The 26,977-nt window shown below is 35.3% G+C and overlaps 1 protein-coding gene across 4 annotated transcripts in view; it reads left to right on the plus strand.

Annotated features, from left to right (window-relative positions):
• The window catches only part of CEMIP2 (cell migration inducing hyaluronidase 2), a 105,742-nt gene that overhangs the window by 42,056 nt on the left and 36,709 nt on the right, over positions 1 to 26,977 (plus strand). For all 4 annotated transcript variants that reach the window (XM_074201779.1, XM_074201778.1, XM_074201776.1 and 1 more), the window contains 10 exons: positions 2,959 to 3,099; positions 4,040 to 4,601; positions 8,764 to 8,933; positions 13,807 to 13,995; positions 16,254 to 16,423; positions 18,211 to 18,420; positions 18,793 to 18,998; positions 19,171 to 19,240; positions 22,843 to 22,971; positions 23,566 to 23,654. In XM_074201779.1, coding sequence (XP_074057880.1) covers positions 2,959 to 3,099; positions 4,040 to 4,601; positions 8,764 to 8,933; positions 13,807 to 13,995; positions 16,254 to 16,423; positions 18,211 to 18,420; positions 18,793 to 18,998; positions 19,171 to 19,240; positions 22,843 to 22,971; positions 23,566 to 23,654 — 1,936 coding nt within the window. The remainder of the gene's footprint in view (positions 1 to 2,958; positions 3,100 to 4,039; positions 4,602 to 8,763; positions 8,934 to 13,806; positions 13,996 to 16,253; positions 16,424 to 18,210; positions 18,421 to 18,792; positions 18,999 to 19,170; positions 19,241 to 22,842; positions 22,972 to 23,565; positions 23,655 to 26,977) is intronic.

The following is a 26,977-nucleotide window of genomic DNA, read 5'->3' on the forward strand; positions in this document are numbered from 1 at the left end:
ATGGGTGTCTTTATGTGTCTGTTTATTGTATCTGTATATATTTATCCATGCTTAATTGTAGCTTTCTTTAGGGTGGTGGTGGGGTGGGGGGGGATAAAAAACAAACTAAAAACTACACAGCAGAGAACATCTACAAAAACAACAAAACCCAACAAGAAAATACAGAAAAGCTGGGCAGCTTTGAAAACAATGAGTTTTTTGTTTTATATTGAACCCTCTCTTATGGTCTGTTATGTGTATGGAAATATTTTTTATTTTCTTATTTTGTATTTAAGTTAAAAAATTTTTTTTTAGGTTTTTGTAAGGCAAATGGGGTTAAGTGGCTTGCCCAAGGCCACACAGCTAGGTAATTATTAAGTGTCTGAGACCGGATTCGAACCCAGGTACTCCTGACTCCAGGGCCGGTGTTTTATCCATTGCGCCACCTAGCCGCCCCAAGTTTAAAGTTTTAAAAAATTGCAAAATAATAGTTCCTATATCTCTTTATGTTCACTGAAATTTTGTTTTCTTATCTGCTTCTTTTTTGCTGAATTAAATATAAAAACTCCCAAAAGAAGTATCAGAGGATTGATCCTAGAAGATCTTACTTTATTTGAAGTCAAACTGAGGCACAGGCAGGACAGTTTATACCCTGAGAAAGCTGATGGAAATCTGAGAACAGGTTTCCAAAGGGCCTGTTAGCTACTTCTGTCAATTTGAGGTGATCACTATAATCTAGGACACTCCATATGATACCCAAGGACATCTGGTGAAGCTGTCATCTTCACAGGCCCAGCATTTAAAAAGCAGAATCATTCCACCTTTTCTTAATTTTTCTAAGCAGTTTAAAATTATATTGAAATTATATGTAAGAGGGCGGCTAGGTGGCGCAGTGGATAAAGCACCGGCCCTGGAGTCTGGAGTACCTGGGTTCAAATGCGTTCTCAGACACTTAATTACCTAGCTGTGTGGCCTTGGGCAAGCCAAGTTAACCCCATTTGCCTTGCAAAAACCTAAAAAAAAAATTATATGTAGATCTTAATAGTAAATATGACAGGTTCAAGCTGTACTTTCCAGAAAATAGAATTCATTATAAATTCTGGACTCGTAAGCAGGAAGAGACCTAGTTAGTGTGACAAAATACCCCCAAAATATCTCTCTTGTGATATGTCTTATGCTGACTTGTCTGGTACCTAAGATTCTACCATTCAAATATTGTTTAAGCCTTAAAAGTTTCAGCATTGAAGGTGTCCTGAAAACTGTCTTTTGAAAGTTCTCCTAATTGAAATGCAAATATTCCAAGAAAGAGTCTAAAGATCTATGTTCCAGTCCTGTTTCCCCTCACACAATGGCTGTGAGATCTTAGGTGAGTCACCAAACTCCTCATTGTCCCAGAGGCTCTCTAAGCCTCTCTATCTTATGTGGGAGTTGCCATCTATATCAGTGGGGGAAGTTTTCATACCCTATAGTTCCTCACACTGAGAAAATTGCAGATATGCACTAAACCAAACCAAAACAAACATAAAAACTCACACTGTATTCGTAATTTTAAATAACTAACATCCATAATGTTTAAAAGTTGTAAAAGTATATATAATGTCAAGAGGAATAGGCTAGGAATCAGAAGATAAGGATTCTGGTTCTGGATGTGTTACTTTTAAAAAGACTTAAACTCTCTGAGCCTCAGTTTCCTTAACCAGAAAATAATGATAATAGTTCCTTCCAAGCTTACTATATGGGATTGTTGAAAGGATCAAATGAGAAGATATATATATATATATGGACAATTATAAAGTTTTATATATGCATGAACTATTATTGGTTATGTCTCTTTTATTTAGATACGATCATATATAAAGTTCTACTGAGACTTCAGTCTGTTATCAGTACATATTGAATCATATCTGTGGTGCCCATGTCTCTTTATCGTGGTACTATTTTTATCAAGTAGATAAAAGTTCTGCAGAGAACTGTTTGATTTTCTTTTGTACTATGTTCATTCTTATGTTGAAAGGATAACAAGTTACTGTTTTTATTTTAATTTTAAATTTGATTTTGACATTAAAGGTGTTAAACTTTTTTGTCTTGGGAAAAAGAAAAGGACAACATGCCAGCACTGGTTTTAGGGTTCACAGTTTGGGATCATATGCCAGTTCTGCCATTTACTATGTAAATGCTGCTGGACAAATCATTTAGCCTTTCTAGGTTGCAGTCTTTTCATCTATAAAACAAAGTCATTGACTTGAAGGCCTTAAGGATGCCCTGCTACTGTAGCCTAATGACCACTAAGTCACACCATTTTCAACTCACTATGTGGTCTGTCTTTTCCTGTTTAGATGGTGAGAACAGAACAGAGTTCTTGTTTTTTTTAATAAGCCCTAATTATCTTCCCTTCCTCCTTCTTTTCTCCCCTTCCCTTCCCTTTTTCCTTCCCTTGCCTCTCTTTTTCTATTCCTCTCTTCCATTTCTTCCCTCTCCCCTCCCTTTCAACTACCTTCTTTTCTTCTCCCTTCCTATTGCCTCCCATCACATCTTTTCATCTTTTCTTGTCTTTTCTTCCTTTTCTGTCTTTCATTCCTTATTTCTGGCTGTGTTTTGTTTTGTTTTTGCAAGGCAGTGGGGTTAAGTGACTTGCCCAAGGTCACACATAAGTTCTGAGGCTGGATTTGAACTCATATCCTCCTGACTCCAGGGCCAGTGCTCTATCCATTGCGCCAATCTAGCTGCCCGCTCACTCTTCATTTCTATGCTTTTGCCTCCTTCCTTTCTTTTTTGGCTTCCCTAAATCTACCATCTCTTAAGTCAGATGGAGAGGGTTCTTGTGTCTCTATTATAGTTCTTTGAATTATTCTTATATTATTTCATTGCAATTATTGCACATATTCGTTAAATTGCATTGTGTACCATTACACTTTTGGCTCAATGTATTCTGATATCTTGCTGTTTCTAATTAAATTCTATTATGAAACGTTATTGCAGAAAATTGCCCAGATCAAAACCCTCGTCTCAGGAACTGGGATCTAAAACATGATCCTGAAAAGCAAGTCATTATCAAGAAAGGAGATTGGCTTCGTTTAAACTCAGATGTTACGGTGAACTCTATAGTCATCCAGGATGGAGGTGAATAACTGTACCATAAAGATTTACTCCATGTGGATTTGTCAGTGTTGATTAATATAATATGCCCAGGGTATTTTTTTTTTTTTTTAGATTTTCCAAGGCAATGGGGTTGACTTACCCAAAGCCGCATGGCTAGGTAATTATTAAGTGTCTGAGGTCGGATTTGAACCCAGGTACTCCTGATTCCAAGGCCAGTACTCTATCCACTGCGCCATCTAGTCGCCCCACCCAGGGTATTTCTTAGATTTATTCTTTTAAAAAAATTTTATTTGATCATTTATTTTTATGATATTTTATTGATGTTTTTCATATCTCTACCCCAATGAGAAAAACAAAACAAAATAAAACAAACACCAACAATATTATTAATGAAAAATAAGCAGCAGAGCATTCTCATTTTTTATTATCTAAGACATCTTATACTTCTTGCCCTCCATCTCTTCAAGAAATGATGGAAGTTCATTTAATATAAATTGGAATGATATTTAGGAATACACTAGTTGCTCTGATCTGTGAGATACAAGGTAGATTTTGAGGGTAGATCATTGTTAGAGATAATAATGAAACTGATGATAGGTTGAGATTAGAGCTGAATTTGAGGGGAATGATGACAATGCATATACGTATTAAAGTACATTTAAATGACTTCAGATTTGTAGATTTTTGCATTTCAAGAACAAGTAGCTTCTAAAAGTAAATAGAGGTAAGATACATATACCCCAACTTCTTTAGTGTACAGTAGGTGTAAAATGTTCATTTTCTTTTTAATTATTTGAAAATTAAAAATAAATTTCTTTTTGTCTCACCTTTGCCAGAAGTGGAAGAGGTTTGTTTTTTCTTAAATATGAAATCACTTTCTTTGGAATTCACAGATGCACTTTTAGTTGACAACTCATAAAAAGTATTTTTTTCTCTTCTCTCTCCCCTTTACCCTTCCCAGGGTTACTTGTCTTTGATGATGATAAAGATGGATCCAGAAATATTACTTTGAGGACTCATTATATCCTGATCAAGGATGGTGGAGCGCTTCATATTGGAGCAGAAAAATGCCGCTATAAGTCCAAAGCGACCATTGCCTTATTTGGCAGATCAAATGAAGGTGACAGTATGCCAACATTTGGCAAAAAATTTATTGGTGTGGAAGCTGGTGGGACTCTGGAGTTACATGGGGCTTGGAAAACATCATGGACACTCTTAGCAAAGACTCTGCATTCCTCAGGGCTGACCTCTGGTTCTTATACTTTTGAAAAGTCCTTTTACCGAGGTCTCAACGTGAGAGTCATTGACCAAGATACTGCTGAAGTTTTGGTGATTGATAAGTTTGATACCCATGAGTACCAAAATGAGAGTAGGCGACTTCAGGAATTTTTAAAAGCCCAGGATCCTGGTCGAATTGTTGCTATTGCTGTTGGAGATTCAGCTGTCAAAAGCCTTCTAGATGAAACTATCCTGACCATTCAAAATCTTCTGGGAAGCAGATTGATCAAAGGATTGAGTTACAGGTAAAAGCAATCTGATTCTATTTTTCTCCTAATGCCAATGGTATGTTACAGGAGGGGGGAAAAGGAGATAAGAGTTGGAGCATCATATAAGGGCAGTAGGTGATACAGTGGATAAAACCTGAAGCCTTCAGACTTATCTTTTTGAGTTCAAATCTAGCCTCATTTACTAGTTTTTTGACCTTGGAAATCTTTTAAACCTGTTTGCCTCAATTTCCCCATCTATAAAATGAGCTAGAGAAGGAAATGACAAACTACTGTACTTTGTCAAGAAAACCTCAAATGGAGTCTTGAAGAGCTGGACACAATTGCAAATTGACTGAACAACTATAGCAACAAAAAGGGGACCTTGGTTTCTACTACCTTTTACTAGCTGTATGACCTTGGCAGTCATTTAACTTCTCTAAATCACAGGTTTTTTTTATCTGTACAGTTAGGAAGCTGCATTAAATGATCTTCAGATTTTAGACTCATTTTGGGTCTTTTATTGTCTTTATCAGAACAGATTTGGCTCATAAGCCTTCTTTTGTTTTTTTGATTTGTAGAATGCTTACCAGCATAAATGATGTTCTAGATACCTATTATACAAAATTAAATTAAAATGAAGGAATTAGTATAGAACAGTGTATAGAGCCAGAATATATATAAAATTAAATTAACATGGAGAAATTAGTATGGAACAGTGTATATGGTCCTGGAGTTAGGGGTTTCTGAGTTCAAATTCAGCCTCAGATACTTACTAGTGATATGTCTATGGACTTAACCTTATCACTTACCTATCTCAGATTCCTCAGTGGTCAGATAGGGATAATAAGAGCACCTGCCTCCCAAGGTTGTTATGAGGATATATTGAGATAATATTTGCAAGCATTTTTCAAATAGTATTTTTTGGCTTTATAAAAACCCTAAAGCACAATATAAATATTAACTATTAGTGACAGCAGCAAAGTTGAAAAGACTTTATGTAAAGAGTTTATTTTGAGCATATCATATATATGGACACTCCCTCGTTTCATACTTCCTTGGTTTGACTGCTTAAGTAATTTAGAGTAGATTGTGTGTTAAAAGGTCTACTCGGGGTTTCTGGTAAACTGGAAGTTCTTTGGAAAGTAATAAAATAATTTTTTTAAAAAGGGATATGAGGAGTTTATATGTAACTTTACTTTTTGTTTTTGTAGTCTAAATTTGGATCCTACTTTATATCATACAAACCAGGACCAGATGATTGGCTCAGTTCCTCAAAACTCTGAGGTATTTGAGGTAGAAAGTGATAGGAAAACAGAAATTGGAGAGGAGGCCTCATTCAGAGGGGAGCACACAGATAAGTTCTTTAAATATGATTTTTTTAGGGCACAGCTGACCTCAGTAGTTGGTTTAAAAAAATAGTGGGGGTAAATCTCCCAGAAATTTTCTTATTAGGTTAAGGAAATCTATTTTGGAAACTAACAGAACTGAACAGCAATGGGAAACTGAAATGAACCAATTTTCCTTTCTTTCTCCTCTCTCATTTCTCTTGGTGTGCTTGAATCAGTACAGAAATCTTAGAAAAAGCAAAATGAATAATAAATAGTGCAAGATCAGTGGAGGAATGATGCCATCTATAAGTGTATATGTAACATATAAATACTATGTATTTTTCCATGTTATTTTTGTGTATTGTGATGTTAAAAACTATTAAGCCATCTCTAACCACTATTCATATTTTAAACTCTTTGAGGGCAGGGATTGTTTTTATTTTTTCCTTTGTGTTAGTGGCACCTAGTAAATGCTCAATAAATATTGTTGTTTAATAGATTATCTAAAAATCTAGGGAAAGTTAGGTGGCACAGTGGATAGGGCACTGGCCCTAGAGTCAGGAGGACCTGATTTCAAATCCAGCCTCAGACACTAGTTATATGACTGGGCAAGTCATTTAACTCTGATTAACTGCCATCCCCCTAATCCTCAATAAAAATCTTTTTTCTACTTTTGGTTTCCAAAATGGTTTCTGTTAATCTTGTGATTTGGGCAACTTGATTGAAATTCTTGCACTGCCTTAGGCTCAAACCCTACCTCTGACGCTTTCTACCATAGTGTAATCTTGGGCAAGCCATTTAATCTTTCTAAGCCTTAGTTTCTTTATCTGTAAAATGAAGGTGTTAACTTCTGAAGTCCCTTCCAGTTTTAGGTCTATGCTTCTAAGCTTCCCTTTGCTCTTTACCAGATTTACACTGCTTTACACTGAAGACCTCCCCCCATAGTCACACTGGGATTGGTGGAGGGGCTGGGAATACAACAAAAATGAAAAGTCCCTGCTCTCAAGGACCTTATCTTTTCCCAAGGAAACCACAATATGAATATACAGAATAAATTGTGTACTTTTGTACCAGAATAAATACAAGGTATAAAAACAAGGGCTATGATTAGAGAAATCTCTGACTTCCTTTGAGATGTCTAAAAGTAATTTAAAGATCACTATTGCAAGGAATTCTAGTGAAAGGTTAATTTATTCTTTTTGAAAGAAAAGAACATGATTTATTGACAGGTTGCATGTGCATGTGTATTATTGAATATATCCTGAAAAGGGTAGAAAATGATTAACTAAGGAACCAGATTATTTTACCTGTTGCCAAGCTAGGCAAACAACTCTGCAAAGGAGCATGTGTTTCCTTTTTTTAATCTTTTGTTTCTTTAGTTATGGTCTGGAATTATAATTCCAAAATCATTTGGATAAAGAAATGTGGGTGGTGGCTTATGTGTGTGAGTTCAAAAATAAATACACTTGGGGCAGTGGATAGAGTACCGACCCTGGAGTAGGAGGACCTGAGTTCAAATCTAGTCTCAGACACTTAATAATTGCCTAGCTGTGTGACCTTGGGCAAGTCAACCCCATTACCTCAAATAAATAAAATTAAAGAATAAATATACTCATATATATATGTATATATATATATATATATATATTATATGTAATATTTGTTTTTACATCATGTAGATTTTCCCTATATTTCTCCCCTTCCTGGAGAACCATACCTTATAACAAAGAATTTCTTTTAAAAAGAAAGAAAAGGGGTGACTAGGTGGCGCAGTGAATAGAGCACCAGCCTTGGAGTCAGGAGTACCTAGGTTCAAATCCAACCTCAGACACTGAATAATTACCTAGCCTTGTGGCCTTGGGCAAGCCACTTAACCCCATTGCCTTGAAAAAAAAATCTAAAAAAAAAGAAAAAAAGAAAAAGAAAGAAAAAGAGGAATCTTTTTTAGCAAAACTAACTTACAGGAAAAAAAAAATCTGATAATATAGTGTTCTACATCTGTGCATGCTGCCCATTGGAAGTGTAGTAGATTTTTTTCTTATACCCTCTTCCTTGAGGACAAGTTTATGTTTTCACAACATTCAGGTCTTTTGTGATGGTGTTTCTTATAGTCATTATGTATATTATTTTCTTTTCTGAGTTCATTTTACTTTGCATTAGTTCATGGTAAGTCTTTCCATACTTCATGTTCATCATACATTTTTTAAAAGCATAATAGTACTCATTTACATTCATGTACCACAATTTGCTTAGCCATTTCCCAATTAAGTTCCCACCATCTTTCAGGCACTGCCTTGTGGTAGGGATGCAAAAAAGAGACAAAAGACAGTCCTTGTCCTCAAAGAATTACAGTCTAATGGAGGAAACAAAATGCAGACAAAATTATACAGGGCAAGCTATGTGTAGGACAAATAAGAATAATTAAAAGAGAGAAAGCATTGGAATTAAGAGGGATTAGGGAAGATTTTGTGATAAAAGGTAGACATCAATTTTATTTTTCCATTTCTTTGCTATGTCATTTAAAAATATTGATCCTATGATTTCATTGGCAGAGGCACCTCTTTGTGAAGAAACTTTCTTCCAATGTGGATCAACAACAATACTGCAATTTATAGTTTTAGGGCATTGCTTGGGGTCATGGAGAGGTAATAGAATTTCCTTAGGGTCACTAAGCCAATATTTGTCAGAGGTAAGAACTGAGTATGAGCTCAGTCCTTTATTCTACCCTGCCTTGGATGGGTTAAGTGTATTATAATAAAGTGGTGGTGGAAGTTTTTTTAATGCTAATAGCAATTACAATGGAAAGTATAGCTTTATCTCTTGTTTCTTGAATCTATAATATTCTATTTTAACATATTTTTCCCTCCCAGGCAAGCTTGGGCTTTGGTTGCTGTCATTGGTGGTGGAAGTGCTTCTTGCAATGAATCAGTGAAAAATTATGAAAATCACAGCAGTGGAGGGAAGGCTCTTGCCCAAAGAAATTTTTTCACAGTCGATGGTCAGAAATTTGCTGTTACAGCTTATAGTGAATGGAATGAAGGTAGGAAAGTATAACTTACACTCTTATGAGATATTGGTCACTCTTGAGACAGATGGTTTATTTATTTATTTATTTTTTAACTTACATGAAATCTGGAGCAAACTTTCACCACTCATAGAACAAGAAAAGTTTTTAGGGCAGTAAATTTATGCTAGAGAAGCCTAGAGTTGAATGTTAGGAAAAACCATCATCAATTGACATTTTATCTCTGAAAAAGCAAATACATTGAATGCAGTAGAATCTGAAGACAGATCCTCATTGTAGGAGGAATTTAACCAATCTGACCTTTTAGGATGGGATTATTCTTTTCTTCCATGTTGCAATAAATAACTATTTAGAAATCTAGATCTCTTGATAGCAAGATTTGATTTTAGAGTTAAAAATATTTCCTAGGCCTGCAATCATCAGAAAGAGTTATGTATCCAGTATGTATTATGTAACACACAAATATTAAGAAGGAATACAGTCTTCACTGGGTTTTTCTTATGTAAATATGTCTGGAAATGTCACACTTAACTGTACAATCACATTTGTGTGGTCGTATATTAAATTCTCATCACATTCTTACTAACCTAGTGACTGATTTACTTTCATTAAAGTCTAGTAGGACACCTGATGTGATGGGAAGGTGATCTCGGGTTTTTTCAGATTACACCATTGGAAAAACTCTCTTAGGTCCTCCTAATTGGGAAAGGCTTCTAAACCTGGTGATTTGTTGAATCTATCCCTAGACAAATAACCTAACTGACCATGGAGAGGTTTGTTACTAGAATGTTAAGGGATAAATTCTTTTGGCTAAAATAATTCATAAGATTATCTGCTAATTTTTGATGTTTCTTTCATCTCTCCTTTCCCCATTTTTTTTATTATTACCACTTACATTAGCATACTAATGGATCAGTATGAGAGTTTTCTCATGTCTACTTCTAACTCTACTCTTTATCCCTTCCAGTTCAACTTGGCTACCAGGCTAATAGATCTTGACATGTTACTATTCTGTTTAAAAATCTTTACTGGTTTGGGGGTGGCTAAGTGGCATAGTGGATAGAGCACCGGCCTTGGAGTCAGGAGTACCTAGGTTCAAATCCGATCTCAGACACTTATTAATTACCTAGCCGTGTGGCCTTGGGTAAGCCACTTAACCCCATTGCCTTGCAAAATCTAAAAAAAAAAAATCTTTACTGGTAAGGGGTGGCTAGGTGGCGCAATGGATAGAGTACCAGCCCTGGTGTCAGGAGGACTTGAGTTCAAATCCAGCCTCAGACACTTAATAATTGCCTAGCTGTGTGACCTTGGGCAAGTCACTTAACCCCATTGCCTTCCAAAAAACAAAAAAAAATATCTTTACTGATTCCATTTTGCCTATCAAGTTATGTTCAGATTTTATCTGGTATTTAAGACTTTCTGCAATTTGGTTCATCCTAACTTTTCCAATCTTATTGTCAATTCTAATTGGCATAGTTGGCAAGTTATTGAAGAAATAATAAAGGGAGATGGGGGTGAGATAGTGGAGAAAATTCCCTGGATGGTCTAGAATCTCTGTGTGCAGTAGCTTATGTGTGGCCACTGTGTGAATATGGGGATGATCCCCAAACACCGCTAAGCTTGGACTTCCTCCTTACAGAAAAATTGGATAAGGAGAGGAGGCAGGCTGGTAGTGGATGTGGGGGGACTGCTCCTCCTACAGTCAGGAAGGCTACCAGTAGTCTCACTGTAGATTGAGTAAGGAGGGGAAGCAGATGATAGTTGATGTAGGTTGACTGCTGCTCTCAGCTCTTAGAATTGCTACCATGAGAATGTTAGAAGTACAGAAAGGGAATAACAGATTATCGGAGGAGATAGAAAAAGTAGCAAGAATCTATGATTGTCATTAGCGACCTTGGAAGGGGAGGCCTTCCTTTATTCTTTTGGTTTTGCTCACTTTGTATTATAGAAGTTCTGCCCAGATTTTTCTGAAATGATCCCTTTTATTATTTACTGTGTCACAAAAATAATTCTCTTAATATTACTATACTACCATTTGTTCCTGGAATGCATTTTTATTCCAACCAAAATAACTGCCTTTTGTCTCCCAAGGACCCTATCTCCATTCATTTGACTGCCTATTACTTAAGCCAGGAATTTTCCTCCTTCTCATCTTACCTTATTGAATATAAAATCATGCATTAAAGCATAACTCACATGATCTTCTCTGTGGGTAACAATCTTGCTATGTCAGGTCCAAAGAGATTTTAAAACTCTGGTTGTACTGAAAGGCTTCTGTTTGTCAAAATATCATCTGTTATATTGTTTTGTTTTCCACATTCTCCATGACCCTTATTTTCTGGAAAAGGTGGAAATTCTATTCAGGAAACAGGGAAAATGAACTCTATTTCCTGCCTTCCTTCCTTTGCTGAGGTGCCAGTAAGAGATGGTTTCAGGCAGGGTTTTCTCCTAAAGGCTAAAGTTTGAGAAACTGCTGAATGATGTTAAACTTCCTCAATCAGTTCTCCCTGTTCCCTGCTCCTTCCTAATCTCTTCCACTCCTCAAACTGGACTTTTTGCCTTTGCCTACCAAAATGATTTAAAAGTGTCTTTAATTTTAAAATGTAAATGACCATTCCAGTTCAAATGCAGTAAAATTGAAAGAATACTAGATTTGAATCCTAGTTCTACTATTTAGTAGCTATAAATAGCACTTTTTAGCACTTTTTTTATTGGGAAGTCATTTCCTCTTTATAAATCTCAGTTTCTTTATCTATTTAATGGGGGAGGGTCAATAAGATAAATTTCTAAGCTCCCTTTGAACTCTAAATTCTATGACCCTCAAAGTCATTTTAAAGAACTTTCATGTTTCTCAGCTCTGTGTGTTTTTTCCTACTCATAATCTGCATATTAAATGTTGGTGATTATTATTATTATTAGTATGAGATTTTTTTTCAACTTCTTAGTCACCAGATTGAGTTTGACTATGAGGTTAAAAAAAAGTCTGTTTTGGAATTCAGTCTCTTGGACTTAGATACTTGTATGTCTGATAGGAAATATTTTCAATTTCATCTTGTTCCTTCTATAATCATTCAAGGAGGTAGACAGGTAAAAAAGTACTTGGCTAAAGGGATTGCATATAAAATCATGCTAATAACACTACATTTATCAATTTAATTTCTTTTGGACCTTAGAATGTCTGTATCCTTCATGCCTTATGAAATTTCCCTAATTCCAAATCCCCAGGATTTCATGTCTGCATAGCCTCTCTGACAGACACCCTCTTCCTAGAACATTAGTTTATTGTGATTTACCAGAAGAGAGATGACCATGCAATGATAATATTCATGAATCACACTTCCTTGAGATGACACTCCAGTTGGGTTCTAATTTAAATAACAACTGTAATTTCCAAAAATTCTTGACAATTTTACCTGGAAAGGTTAGTCATATTTTTATGCTACTTGGTCCAATTTGAGCCTTGAAGTTTAAATTCCTATTGGAATTTTATCATTCAGGAAAACTTTAGTTTAAAGAGGACATGAAATCAGGCACCTGAAATACTGACTTCATGAATCAAATGAGATTTTACATTTATGTTTTACATATATATATATATTTGGTTTTTGCAAGGCAGTAGGGTTAAGTGACTTGTCCAAAGTCACACAGTTGGTTAATTATTAAATGAGGTCAGATTTGAACTCAAGTCCTCTTGACTCCTGGACTGCTACTTTATCCACTGTGTCACCTAGCTGCCCTGAGATAATATATTTTAAATACTTGTAAAGTGCTTTACAGAGAACAAATTGCATTATTATTAGGTAAGGCTATAGGCTATAAAACATTAACTCCATAATCTTTAGAGATGTATAATTTTTAAAAAATTTTTAAAAAATTTATTTAAGGCGGTGGGGTTAAGTGACTTGCCCAAGGTCACACACCTAGGCAATTATTAAGTGTTTGAAAACGGTTTTGAATTCAGGTACTCCTGACTCCAGGGTTGGTGCTTTATACACTGCACCACCTAGCTGCCCCTCTTTAAAGATCTCTAAAAAATAGAGGGTTCCTGGTAGTATAAAATATAGTGTCACTTCTGTCTTTGTATATATTCTTGTGGAGTATACTATACTGGCTAATCTTATTTAAGTATGTTGCATTTGAAGACATGATTTCACATCCAAAATCTGACTCTTACTAAATGATCTTAGGTCAATCATTTAGTTCTTTAAGCCTCAGTCTTCTCATCTGTAAAATAGAGATAATGATATTTGTGCTACTTACATCACAGGCTTGTTATGACACTCAAATGAAATGTCTAGAAAATATTTTGCACATTTTAAATCAGAATATTAAATAATGATGACAATGATAGTGATAATGATACCAGGCCTATCATTTCATTGACATGGGGAAATTCTGAATTAAGAACTACCATTGCCAATTTGGTACCTTCATTTGTTATTTTTTTCTATAGTAGACAGTAAACTTCTTAACTTTGGTGTATTCACATTACATCTCAAGATGATAATATTCTAATTTTCAGAGGGGAACTGAAAGTGTTATCTTTGAAGATGAACTGGTATTTGGCAGGGGGATCCCCAACACATTACATATTTAATTCAGTAAAATATTTGTGAGATACTCTGTGTTTAGCACACTGTGTTGGATATTGGGATAGACAAAAAGTTTAAGTCAGCTAAGGTTTTTGCCCTTAGATATTTGCAGACTGGTTGAGAGATATAGAACATATATCACTATAATGTACAAAAATATATAAAAGAACCTTAAAGAATAGCTTGTTGAATTGTTTGAATCTTGAATTTAGATATCAAACAAGTGGTAGAGAAATTATTTTAGGAAGCAGAATTTCATGCTAATGTACTTTTAAAATTTGCTTTTGTTTCTTTAGGGGTATCCCTTTCGGGTTTCCAGGTAGAGGCCATAGATGGAGTAAAGCTACATCTGGTGGATGATGTCCGCAGCTGGAAACCTGGAGACCAAATTGTGGTTGCAAGCACAGACTATTCAATGTACCAAACAGAGGAATTTACTCTTCTTCCTTGTCCTGAATGCAGTAGCCATGAGGTCAAAGTCAGAGGTATAAAATCAAAATCAAGTTTGCTTAATTTGAAACAATGTATTTTTTAGCCCAATTTCTTATTTTTTGTAATTTTTCTACTTATTTATGAATCACTTCACCTAGAGAAAAAAATCTTTGCCATAGAATTCATTAAGTTCTGGCTTTGTAGTAGAATAGAAACAGCATTCATCCTTGAGACAGAGAAGGGCCTGGGTTGAAGTCCTAGCTGTAATACTATATGTATGACTTTAGGGAAATCATTTTAATCACCCAATTTAACTTTCCTAGACCTTAATTTCCTCATCTGTAAGATTAAAAGATTGGATTAGATGACCTCTGAAGACCTTTCCCCCTTTACAGATATAAATCTGGGATTTTGTGATCTGTAGTCTTTAAGATTTTGATATATGTTCTTGTTTTTGTTACTGTTTTAAACTAGAGGTATAGAAAAAGAACACTAGATGCAAGGGGCAGCTAGGTGGCATAGTGGATAAAGCACTGGGCTTGGAGTCAGGAGTACCTGGCTTCAAATCCGGTCTCAGACACTTAATAATTACCTAGCTGTGTGGCCTTGGGCAAGTCACTTAACCCCGTTTGCCTTGCAAAAACCTTAAAAAAAAGAACACTAGATGCTACCTTGGGGAAGTCACAGCACTAAATTTAAAAAAATAATAATTGAATGTTGTTGTTCAAACATATATGACTCTTCATGACCCTATTTGGAATTTCCTTGGCATATCTACTGGAGTGGTTTGCCATTTCCTCTTCAGTTCATTTTACAGAGAAGGAAACTGAGGCAAACAGGGTTAAGTGACATTGCCAGTGTATGAGGCCAGATTTGAATTCAGGAATTCCTAACTCCAGGCCTGACACTCTAGGGAACATATTTGTTAAGATAATAGGAGCACGAATTTGTAGCTTTCTCATTTTTCATGTTTTAATGTTGTATTTTTCCTTTTTCATAGTACTTCAAGTAGGGCAAATAGAGTTCACAAAGAGAGAATTCACAGTACCATCTGGTGTGGATTTTTGGAAATTCCCACTCTTGTGAAATTCAAAGGATTCCCAGTTTCTATGATTTATTTGTTTTGCCTTCTTGATTTTGTGAAAAGACTAGCAGAGATAAGCAAAATATAAAAGTGAGAGGAGTACTATATTAAAATACTAAGATGGGGATAATAAAGAAATGATAAACTGTCATATTTTGTTTTAATTTCACACACATCCCTACACCCCAGTTTGCCTGTTTGTTATAAATTGTTGGGAAGACTTGTACCTCAGGGAATTAACAGAGCTGAACTGTTAAGCACACACTGTGGCGTGTGAGCTCTGTCTGTTTATGTGTCTTCATGTTCCAAAACCTGAAGAAATGCCTGCTGTGCATGTTTTGGGTTTCATGTATTAGGGCTTATTCAATGTAGAGGTAGAGGGAGAGAGTAAAGGATTTAGGCAGTTTTTACTGTTTGGGTTCTGGAGATGAGAATTCAAAAAGTTTTTAAATGACTACTATTATACCAGGTCCATATTTTCTGTTAATTCAGGGCAAGCTAGGGTGAGAGTAAGACCCAGCTTTATTAGGGGCTCCCTCCCCTTTTGCCTTTCCCCCCCTCCCCCAATCTGGACTGTTTGACTGCCCACAGGACTCAGATGAGATGGAAGAGAACTCAAACTCAGTTCCTTCCAGTGAGACAGAGGAGCATGAAGCTTTACTGTCTGTTCTACCTCTTTCCCCATAGTGGCAGCAGTGTGGTGCAGTGGACCTGGATTTAGTGAGACCTGAGTTCAGTTCAGCCCTCAGACAAATAATAGCTGTATGACCCTAGGCAAGACATTTAACCTCTGACTACCTCAGTCTCCTCATCTGTAAAATGGTTATCACAATAGCACCTACTTCCTAGGGTTGTTGTGTGAGGATCAAATGAGATGATAGTTGTAAACTGCTTAGTTTTGGCACATGACAGGTACTTCGTAAATGTTTGTTCCTTTCTAGTCATATCTAAATTATTTATGGAGCCCAAGTTTTTCTGGACCTTGCCAAATGATCTACCACTGTACTCATGGAAATTCCAGGTCTTTCCATCTATACTACAGCTTGGGGTTTTTTTTTTTAATGTTTTTCTTCTATTAAGATAGAGCTACTTGAAAACAGAACCATCTTACTTTTTAAAAAAATTATATAACCAGCAATTGGAACAGTATTTGGCACATAATTTGTGCTTAATAAATGATCATTCATTCATTCATTCTTGTTTGCTCTCATTGAATCCACTAAATAGAAACCCCTAAGTTTCTTCACATGGGAGAGATGGTTGATGGAGTGGATATGCGGGCTGAAGTTGGAGTTCTTAGCCGAAATGTGGTGATCAGAGGAGAAATGGAAGCCTCCTGTTATGCTGACAACCAATGTCAATTTTTTAGATATGACACCTTTGGGGGACATGTTCAGGTATGTTCTGATGATTAAACAATGTCTGTGTAGCTGCAGACATTTTTATAGCAATTTCCAGAGTTAAAGATTTAATTTTGTAGAGGAAAATACCTGGTTTTGATATCTTTACCCTATTATGAAATGACATTTTTAGGTAGCAAAAAAAGAGATAATGTGTGTTTTTGAATCAAACTAAAAAAATTTGACTTATGCTATAAAGGATTAATCCATTGTATTTATTAGAAAGAAGTGGTTATTCAAGGAATTATCTTTTTCTGTTTTGGATATCTGTACTTTCTGTTTTATTTATCTTATAAGATTTTAATATTAATATCTACACAAATTATGTATAGTAACAAATATCCCTTACAGAAATCCTCTTTGGGGCAGTGGAGTGGAACTGACCCTTTGATTTCATTTTTATGGAAGAAACTGGGCCAATGACACAACTTTATGATGAGTCTCATGTTCCTCTATCTTACTGGAAGGAATTGAGTTGATGGACAACTTAGAGTTTTAGAAAATTCAATGGGCACTGACTGGTTAAGTGACTTGTCCAGGATCATACAACTCCTATTTATCAGAGAAGGGAATTGGACCTACGTCTTTCCATTCCAAGGTTGCTTTTTTTTCTTTATCTGCTCCAATTGTTCTCAATGTGTGTCTAGGGAGACCTGAGGCATCTCTGAGACCCTGTCAGGGGTTTTGTGTGGTCAAAACTATTTTCTTAATAATATGAAGATGGCAAATATTGACAGATATAATAACCCAAAATAAACAAAAATCCTTGAGGGAAATCCTTAATAATGATCCTGAGACCATAAAGTTTGAGAATCACTGCTGTACTCCAAGCTGCCTTTCAATAATACTTTTATTTGCACCAAATAGTTGTTTTTAATACCATAGTTGTTGGATAAATGGAATCATACAAATGGAATAATTTTAAAATACATTTTGTAAAAGAATTGAAGAAGTTATCATCTGTAAACTTTGCTATTATGCTGAGTTCTGAAAATTTGATCAAAATTGTCCTTTTCTAAAGATTTAATATTGTGTTTTAAGAACCAAGGTTCTTGGGACGGTAGGTGGCACAGTGGATAAAGCACCGGCCCTGGAGTTAGGAGTACCTGGATTCAAATCCGGTCTCAGACACTTAATAATTACCTAGCTGTGTGGCCTTGGGCAAGCCACTTAACCCCATTTGTCTTGCAAAAAAACCTAAAAAAAAAAAGAACCAAGGTTCTTGTATCTGAATTTATGATCTTGTAGAAACTTTAAAAAAATAGATTTTCTTGATTGATTGACTACAAATATGCCACTTGGGTAGTAGTTTTTCTAAGCACAGGACTAGAAAGAAAAATTAAATTGGCAAACAGATGTTACTATTAACTGGAAGATTTATTTCCTGAAGCTGGCCAAGCCACATTCATTTTTTATTCTTGATATTGACTAAGACTATCTTGGTTTTTGTTTATTTAAACATTTCTTGGATTTGGGGAAGAAATGTTCTGTTAATAGTCTGGGATCTAGAGAAACAAACATATGATACAAAACTCATCCAATTTTTGCAGGGTCTTTTTTTTCTACTCTTTATTTCTTTGTCTATCTGTCTCTCTCATCCCACCCTTCCTTTCTTCCTATTTCTCTCACTACTTATTATTTAATTGGTTAGGATACTTCACACATTTCCCTTTATCTTCTTCTTCCCCTTTACTGGGGGTTTTCTTAAAAAAAGAAATTGCTAATTTTTTTTTGTTTGTTATTTAAAGTAAGGAATTTGTTGACTCCAGTATTTTGTGTTGTAGATTCAGAAAAATTTCACCTCGGTTCATCTTTCCCATGTGGAATTAAAGCACATGGGGCAGCAACATCTGGGGAAATACCCAGTGCATTTTCACCGATGTGGCGATGTGGATGATAAGGGAGGTTACCGACCCCAGACTTACCTGGATGGTGTATCTATTCATCACTGTTTCTCTAGATGTGTTACTATCCATGGAACAGATGGTCTGCTGGTAGGTAGATTCTTAAATCTCACCTTAAGTTATTGTTTGAAAACAAAGCAAGCTAGGGTCTATTGCAAAATCAGATCACTGTGTCAGATTTCCATATCTAAATTATTTCTTTCACTCCATGCCTTGACCTGTCTTGTTTTCACTGTGCTTTTAGTTATTTATCTTTCTCTAGTAAGCCAATTTTTCTAACCAAAGCAGTTACAATACCAGAGGAATAAATAAAACTCAACATTTGACTTTTTTTTGCTGCTGTTGCTCTTGAAAAAAACACTTCCTTTTGCAATTGTACTGAAAATGTTGAAATGAGTATCACTTGCACTTAATTTACAGTAAAGCTTGTACTAATGACATAATGAACTTGTATTTCTACAGATAAAAGACACTATTGGCTTTGACACACTAGGTCATTGTTTCTTCCTGGAAGATGGCATTGAGCAGAGGAATATTTTGTTCCACAACCTTGGACTTGTCACCAAACCAGGCACACTTCTTCCCACTGACAGAAATAACACCATGTGCATAGGCATTAAAGGGAAAGTGTTTGGAAATTATGTCCCTGTGCCTGCTACAGATTGCATGTGAGTACTTGGCAGATAAGGAAATTAAAAAAAAACAAACCCAACCCAACAAAAAAACCCAACTCATTTGTTTATATTGTTGTTATGACTTTAGAAAATTTTAAGAGTTTTGCAGTGGTCGTGATACTTCAGGAAGAAATTTTAATATTTCTAAAAAATATATACATTTCAGGGCCGTTTCAACATTCTGGATTGCTCATCCCAATAACCATTTGATAAGTAATGCTGCTGCTGGCTCACAGGTAAGGCTCAGAGCCTTCTATCATTTTTATTGAATTATTCCTTCTATGTATTCACTAAAGAATGTGCACATGTTGTATAAGTTCGAGCTTTTCCAGGGTATTGATTTGATCTGTTGTCACAAGGACAGAAGAGAATTCTTCTCTTTGTTCTGGGTTCCTCCATGATTTCAGTCTGTAGAGTAAGACAGTATTATCTGCCATGTGTATTATGAGTCTACTATAGAGTCATTGTCTTCAGTATCTTTTGACTTCTGTTGTTTAAATTGAATGGCTGCTATTTAGGCCTGGTATTTAGTGAGGCTATGCTGACTGCCTCAACTTTCCTTTCTGAGAATGGATTTGTTGACTTTAATAACAACTGTGAGCCTTTATGATACCAGGTAGAAAGTGGCCAGATTGACTTCAGGCTCTCTTTCTTTTGTTTAGGCAGCTGGATTCAGCCATGTGATTTGGCAGGTATTAGAATACTGAATTGGATAACTTGGGACGAGTTTTGTCATCAGGCTAATTTTAGGTAGGAAATGGAACTTCTTTGGTCAGGAGGACTAATGTTATCTCATGATATGGTGTAAAACCCACACTTACAAGATATTCCCTAAGGCAATATCGTTGTTGGCCAAATACAGCTTAAAAGTTAAGAAGTTTGCCTTTTTATGATAGTATATTGAGGGTGTATATTTTGGATATCACTGTTATTAAAAGAAAATAGTTTTGAATGGAAAGAAACACTTGGCAGTGCTTTCTAAGACTTGAGAATATGGTCTGTGTTAGTCTGGCTTGAAACAAAAGATTAGCTCAAATGCATTCTCCTTTGAGACAACTGTTCTACAGGAGTCAGTATTAGTATGTCTGGCACATAGTAAGCCATTAATAAATGTTTATTGGTTGTTTGATTGATTTGCTCCTATTGAGACAATTTCTTTATGAATGTAATTTCATAGCACATAGGGATCATAGATTTAGTTCTTGAAGGGATTTCAGAGACCAATTTATCCACCCCCCCAATTTGTAAAATGAGCGAAGTCAGGACCAGTGAGGTTGTGACTTGTCCAAGGTCTCATAGGAAGTTTAATTCAAACCTGATAGCGCTGTATAGGCTTTCCTCCTTGATAATCCATAGACAACACTTCTCATATTATGCTCTGTAATGACTTATATTTTGAGACTTCTGATCTAAAGATGGATCTGTATGGATAGGAGAACTATGATGTCAGTCAGTCAGTATACATTTACTAGGTTTCCCACTATGGGCTAGGTACTGACATCTCAGTCTCATCTCATTGTCCTTCAATATGTATGATCTCAAGGACACGAATACATATTTCTTTCACTGTTTCAGGATTGACTTGTTGAATAAAATGCTTGGAAAGAATCTAAGGGAAAATATAAGGAAATGTTTTTCTTTTGTGAAACAGCAGTAGAAGACATGCCCTGTGTGTTTTCTCTCTCTCTTGTCTCTTTCTCTTTCTCTCTCATCTCAGGTTTGGTCTTTCAGAATGAAAAAAATAGGCTTAACTTCATTTTCTTCTTCCCAGGGAAACTCATCCAGCAAAGCTAGCTAGCCCTTTGGCAGGACTTTCACTCTTGAAATAATGAAGCCCTTTCTTCTGTGTACATCTCCATGGTTCTTATGCATAGTTCTTTTTACCTGTTTTAACTGCACAGTCAACAAGGCTACAAAGCATTCATTAAGCACGTACTTTGTGCCAGTTATTATGAGAAATAAATAGAAGTAGAAATAGCTTACATTTTAAGAGAAGAACATAAAATAAAACTAAAAACTGGGGGTTGGGGTGGAGGAGGAGAAGGTATACAGATGGAGAAAATCTGGAGTCGGGAGTGAATCACAGACAAATGTGTCTCTTGGGTGATTTTTAAAAATGGAATTCTGGTAGGATCTATAAGGTTGAGGAGGCTGCAGAATGAGTTACTAGATTGCTTATGGACTGATGGAGAAATTCAGGAAAGTCAGGTGTGGATTGCGAAGAGTAATGAATTCCAAAAAGTAATGAAGCACATTTTTTTTTTTTAAGAAAAAGTTGTGGGGCTAGAGATTCATTTTGGGGGATGGGTTTTCCCTTTGGTTTTAACTTGCAGCTTTGAGTTATATCTGCACTTAGCTCTTCTCCCTGCCCTCCAAGTACATTTTCTTTCATTTATGTATGATGCTAATAAGAGCAAACATATACATTTTTTTCACATTAGTTCATTAGTAAGGTACAATTATAATCTTTTCAAAAAGACAAAAATTTTATATGTTCTATCTCTCATTCTCAAATCACATAAGGTTTCCCCATTCAGTATTCTTATTTTTTCATCTTTGATCAAAATAAGGTAGAGAACTGTTTTATCCTATGTATATAGCGAGTTTTTGTTTATATTCTATGCTAATAATTTAGTAGACGAAGACAGACTAAATTATTTCCACTTTTATATCTTGAGTGCAGAAAATTCCTAAAGCTTTCCTGTTTTCCTGTTAAGGGTAGTGACACAGTATTCAAACCAACAACATTTCCAAGGCCAAACAGGATGCTGATTCATTTGTGCAGTGTTTTTTCTTTCGGGAAAAAAATTGTTTCAGGACAGGAAGAACATTAGAACTATTAGCAAGAAGCCAATTAAGAGCTGTATGTGGATTGAATGGTTGTCTAATGGGTATGACTTTTGGAACCAAACAAAAAATCTTATTGCTTAGATTCAGTGTGTTGTCTTTGTGGTGAGTCTTTTGACTTGACCCTTTATTAAAAATGTCTGGGGGTGATTTTAATATTTAGATAATAGCCAAAGACTTTTAAAGCAAATGGTAGTAGAAACTTACTATTTCAACAACTCCACTTTTTGCCCAATCTAAAAAACAAGATGAAATTGATTTTAAGTCTGTTGTGAGTTCAATGCACTATCTGGAGGCTTGAATCTTTATAATTTATTCTTAAACTGAAACATTCTACATTAGTGTTTTAGGAAATAGAATGAAGTGATTGTTATAGAGATTGGATGGAAATATATTTTTTAATATATTTTTATTTTGTTAAATATTTCCCAATTTCATATATAATTTTTGTCATTCATTTTTTTAAAATTTTGACCTCCAAATTCCATCCCTGTTTTTCACTCTTCTCTCCTTGCAATTGATATTGATTTTACATGTGAAATGATGTATATCAAAATCATATATAATCAAAACATGTTTCCACATTAACTGTGTTTTAAAAGAAAACAGACAGGAGAAGAATAAAGTTAAAAAATTCAATCTGAATTCACAGTTTACTATTCTCTCTCTGGTGATGGATAACTTTTTTTCATCTTAGATCCTTTGAAATTGTCTTAGATCACTGTCTTAATCTGAGTAGCTAAATCTTTCACAGTTGATCATTTTTACAATAGTGCTATTGCTAAATTCGATGTTCTACTGATTCTGCTCATGTAACTTTGAGTGAATTCATGTAAAGTGTTTCCAGATTTTTCTAAAACCATCCTGTGACAAGAAGGTCCTTTTAAAAATTGTTTTTTTAACTAATTTTTACTAATGATCTCTTTTTTTTTTTTTTACTAATTTTTTACTAAATGTTTTTAAACTAATGATCTCTTCATCTTGATTTTAGGATGCTGGAATATGGTATTTATTTCACAAGGAAGCCACAGGGGAATCCAGTGAATCACATGGACTAACCAAAGCAGAACTTACACCACTGGGTATTTTTTATAACAACAGGGTTCATTCAAATTTTAAGGTTAGTTCCTATTGTTTCTCTCACCAATAAATAAATTTTTTTCTGAATAAAAAGATGTGAGCACAATTGAAGCATGGAAGTTAAACTAATTAAATTAAATTAATTTTGGCTTTTTGAAATACTTATTCTAACAAATATATGAAAAAATGGTTTATTTATATGTTTTATATACTTTATTTGGAGAAAGAATCTGATATCTTAAGTAGATTTAGAATTTTCATACTGCATAAATTCTGAATGATCAACTGTGACCATCTTGTCACAGTACCATAGTTACTGAAGCAACTTTGACCTGTTGTTTCTCAGTGAAAAGAATGTTTCACCCAATGTTTATGTGTGTCAATTATCTGAGAGGTTCCCCAGATTTTAGTCTTTTATATGTCCCCAGGAAAGGTTTATACTGAAATAAGACAGAGTGAACTGCTAAATGAGTTGAAACAGCTTAAAAAAGAAACAACATATTTTGCAACATATTTTGAATTTCATTTTAGTTTCAGAATTATTTGTAAAAAGAAGATTGGTTAAAGGGGATTTCTTAACTCATGTACATGTGTTCATGGTTTCAAGCACTTGGTCCTTAATTATGTTTTCCAGGCGGGTTTGTTTATTGACAAAGGAGTAAAAACATCCAATGCTAGTGCTTCTGATCCAAGAGAGTATCTCTGTTTGGATAACAGTGCAAGGTATATTCTTCATTTCTAAAATTCTACTCAATATATAATAGTTAATGGAAACTTTCCAAGTTTCTACTGTTGTGTCTACTGTGTGCCCTGCTACTGTTCCAAGGACAAAAAGATAAGATGAAAACAATTTCTACCTTTTAAGAGCTTATGTTTTACTGCTGGGGTGGAGTGATAGGAGGAGATAACTTGTACACAGATAAGTAAATATAAAATTGCATAATTTCTGGAGTGAGACTACTAATATGGAAGAATTTAGGGGATGATGATAGTAATGATGATGATAATAATAATAATAATGATAATGATAATGATAATAATGTCACATTTGTGGGGTGGGTTATCCCCCATTTATATTTGGGAGAAAAATGTTTGTAGAAAGTAAATGACTGGGGCGTCTAGGTGGCGTAGTGGATAAAGCACCAGGCCTGGAGTCAGGAGTACCTGGGTTCAAATCGGTTCTCAGACACTTAATAATTACCTAGCTGTGTGGCCTTGGGCAAGCCACTTAACCCCGTTTGCCTTGCAAAAACCTAAAAAAAAAAAAAAGAAAAGAAAAAAGAAAGTAAATGACTTATTCAGGGTCACACCACAAAAGTCTTTGAGCTGGGATTTGATTCCACTGGGCAACACTGACACTAGAAAAAAAATTAAAATACAGCATTCAAGAAGTCTTGAATAATCCTTTTTGTGAATGTTGAGGAAACATTTTACTGTTTTGGCATCTTTGTAGTAGTATAGGTTTCCTCTTCAAATAATACAGAAGTAACTGGTGCCTTTGTTTATATCACTCTTTCCCTGTCCTTGTTGATGCCATCTTCCGTCAGTTTTTATTTTTTTTTAATTTTTTTAGGTTATTTATTTATTTGTTTGCTTCTTTATTTATTTATTTATTTATTTTTTGCGAGGCAAGCGGGGTTGAATGGCTTGCTCAAGGCCACACAGCTAGGTAATTATTAAGTGTCTGAGATCGGATTTGAACTCAGGTACTCCTGACTCCAGGGCTGGTGCTCTATCCACTTCGCCACCTAGCCGCCCCTAGTCAGTTAATCAGTAAACATTTGTTGAATACCTACTTTGTGTGAAGTGCTGGGGGCCCAGGGTGGGGGTGGGGGGGGATGGGGTGGTACAAAAAAAAAGGCAAAAAATAGTCCTGCCTTCAAAAGAGCTCACAATCTAATGGGAGAGGCACCATGCAGACAAATATATTCAAAGCAAGCTATATGCAGGATAAATAGGAAATGGTTAAAAGAGGGAATTTCTCATTCATAATATCAGCTAGACCCTTGATTTATGTACTTTAGTATATGTTTTGTTTTATTCTTATTAATTCCCTATATCTTCTCCCACAGTGATAAATCCAACCTACCCCCCCCTTCCCTACCATACCCTATACTTTCTTTTTTTTTTTTTTTGCGAGGAAATGGGATTAAGTGGCTTGCCCAAAACCACACAGCTAGGTAATTATTAAGTGTCTGAGACTGGATTAGAACTCAGGGCCTCCTGATTCCAGGACTGGTGCTCTGTCCACTGTGCCACTTAACTGCCCCTCCCCTATACTTTCAATAGAAGATTTAGCCTCTTAAATTATGTCTGAGGCTATCTATCCTTAGCTCACTCATTTATTCATCCCATGCCTTTTCACTCCTTACAGTTCCTTAGAATCATCACCAGCTTATTCTATCTTGCTTACTCTCCATTTACCTGAGTCCTCACTTGTATTCTCCAACTTCCTTCTTCATGACTTCGTTTCAGCAGTTATTTCCCCCCCTTCTGGCTCTGTCTAAGGCATTTTTCATCCCTTCCTTTTCCATCTATAAATATGTCTATATCTTCCTCAGCCTTAAAAAAAGTCTTTTTTTTTAAATTGTCTTTCTTCTATTTCTTTTCTTGATTTATTACCCTTTTCATATTCTCTTTTCTCTCCTCCATCCCCTCACCATTGCAGAATAAAAAGACAAAATCCTTGTAACAAATCTAAGTAGTCAAAGCAATTTCCCAGACTGATTGTCTGATTATCTCTTATTCTGCATCATGAAGCATCACCTTTCTGTCAGTTGCTTCATCAAAGTCCTTTGGAATCATGATTGATCTTTGCATTGGTCAAATTTTAGTTTGTTCACCTGCTCGCTTACTTAACCCATCTTTAAAAGTGTAAGCTAAAGTGCTCCCTTTTCTATGAAGGCTTTCTTGAACCTCCTCATCATTAATAATTTTTCTGCTTGGACCTCTTACAGCACTTTAACTTATACCTCTATAATATTGTAGTTATGTGAGATGGTCTCATGTGTGATGATTTTTCATGAATTGTAAGCTCCATGAAAATATATCCTATGTCTTAGCTAAAATTATTTCCCTTTCTCTAAGTACCTGGCAGAATATTTTTGTACTGCATAGATTCATGATAAGTTTCTTCAGTGGAATCACTTTCTTCCATTGATTCCTGCTTATTGAAGAGAGGAGTGTAGTTAAATGATTGTGACTATTGGAATGGAACATAATAATGTGTTTCCAAAGGAGGCCTGCATAAAGCCCTGACTAACCCCTGAATTCAGCTACTTTGAGAAGGTGAGGCACTACATTCTTGACTAGAATCACTAGAATCATTCTTGACTAGAATGTAGGTAGGGAAATGAAGAACTGTCTTCTTCAAGGGGAGCCCAGATTGATCAAGTCAAGTCATCAAGCATTTATCAAGTGCTTTGTATATGCTTAGCACTGTTTTAAATTTTGGAAATACAGAGAAAGACAAAAAAGTTTTTGCCATGAGATTATATTTTAAAGGGGAAAGTATGTAAAGCAATTCCAGAATATAAGAAGAGACAATTCTCTTATAGTAGGTAAGGTTGTTTGGAAAAGGCAGCAGGAATGTATGATGGAAATTTACTTATCTAGAAATAAGAATTCATTATAATGCTGATGGCTATATATTACATTTATTTTGCAAAGTTTAAGGAGGGAGAGGAGGAAAAGAGAGAGAGATCATTGTTATAAATGGAATAGAGAGTAAAATAATTTTAGGCTTTTTTTTAAATGTTTTACATAAACCTGTGATCCTCACAACCACTCTGTGAATTACATTCTATGGATATTATCTCCATTTATAGCTGAAAATGCAGGGTCATTAGACTACTTTCACAAAGTCAAATAGCTGGGATGTATCTGAGGTAATATTTGAAACTAAATCTACCTCATTCCAAGTTCTTTTCCCTATTCACCTTCATGTTAATCCATGATATTATGTAAGTTGTGTTATAGTTCTAAAATGACATTTCCCATGAATCTTGTTATTTTCTAACACAGTTTGCCTAGAGTAGGTTAAATGA

This window comes from Macrotis lagotis, chromosome X, assembly GCF_037893015.1.
Source record: "Macrotis lagotis isolate mMagLag1 chromosome X, bilby.v1.9.chrom.fasta, whole genome shotgun sequence".
NCBI lineage: Eukaryota > Metazoa > Chordata > Mammalia > Peramelemorphia > Peramelidae > Macrotis > Macrotis lagotis.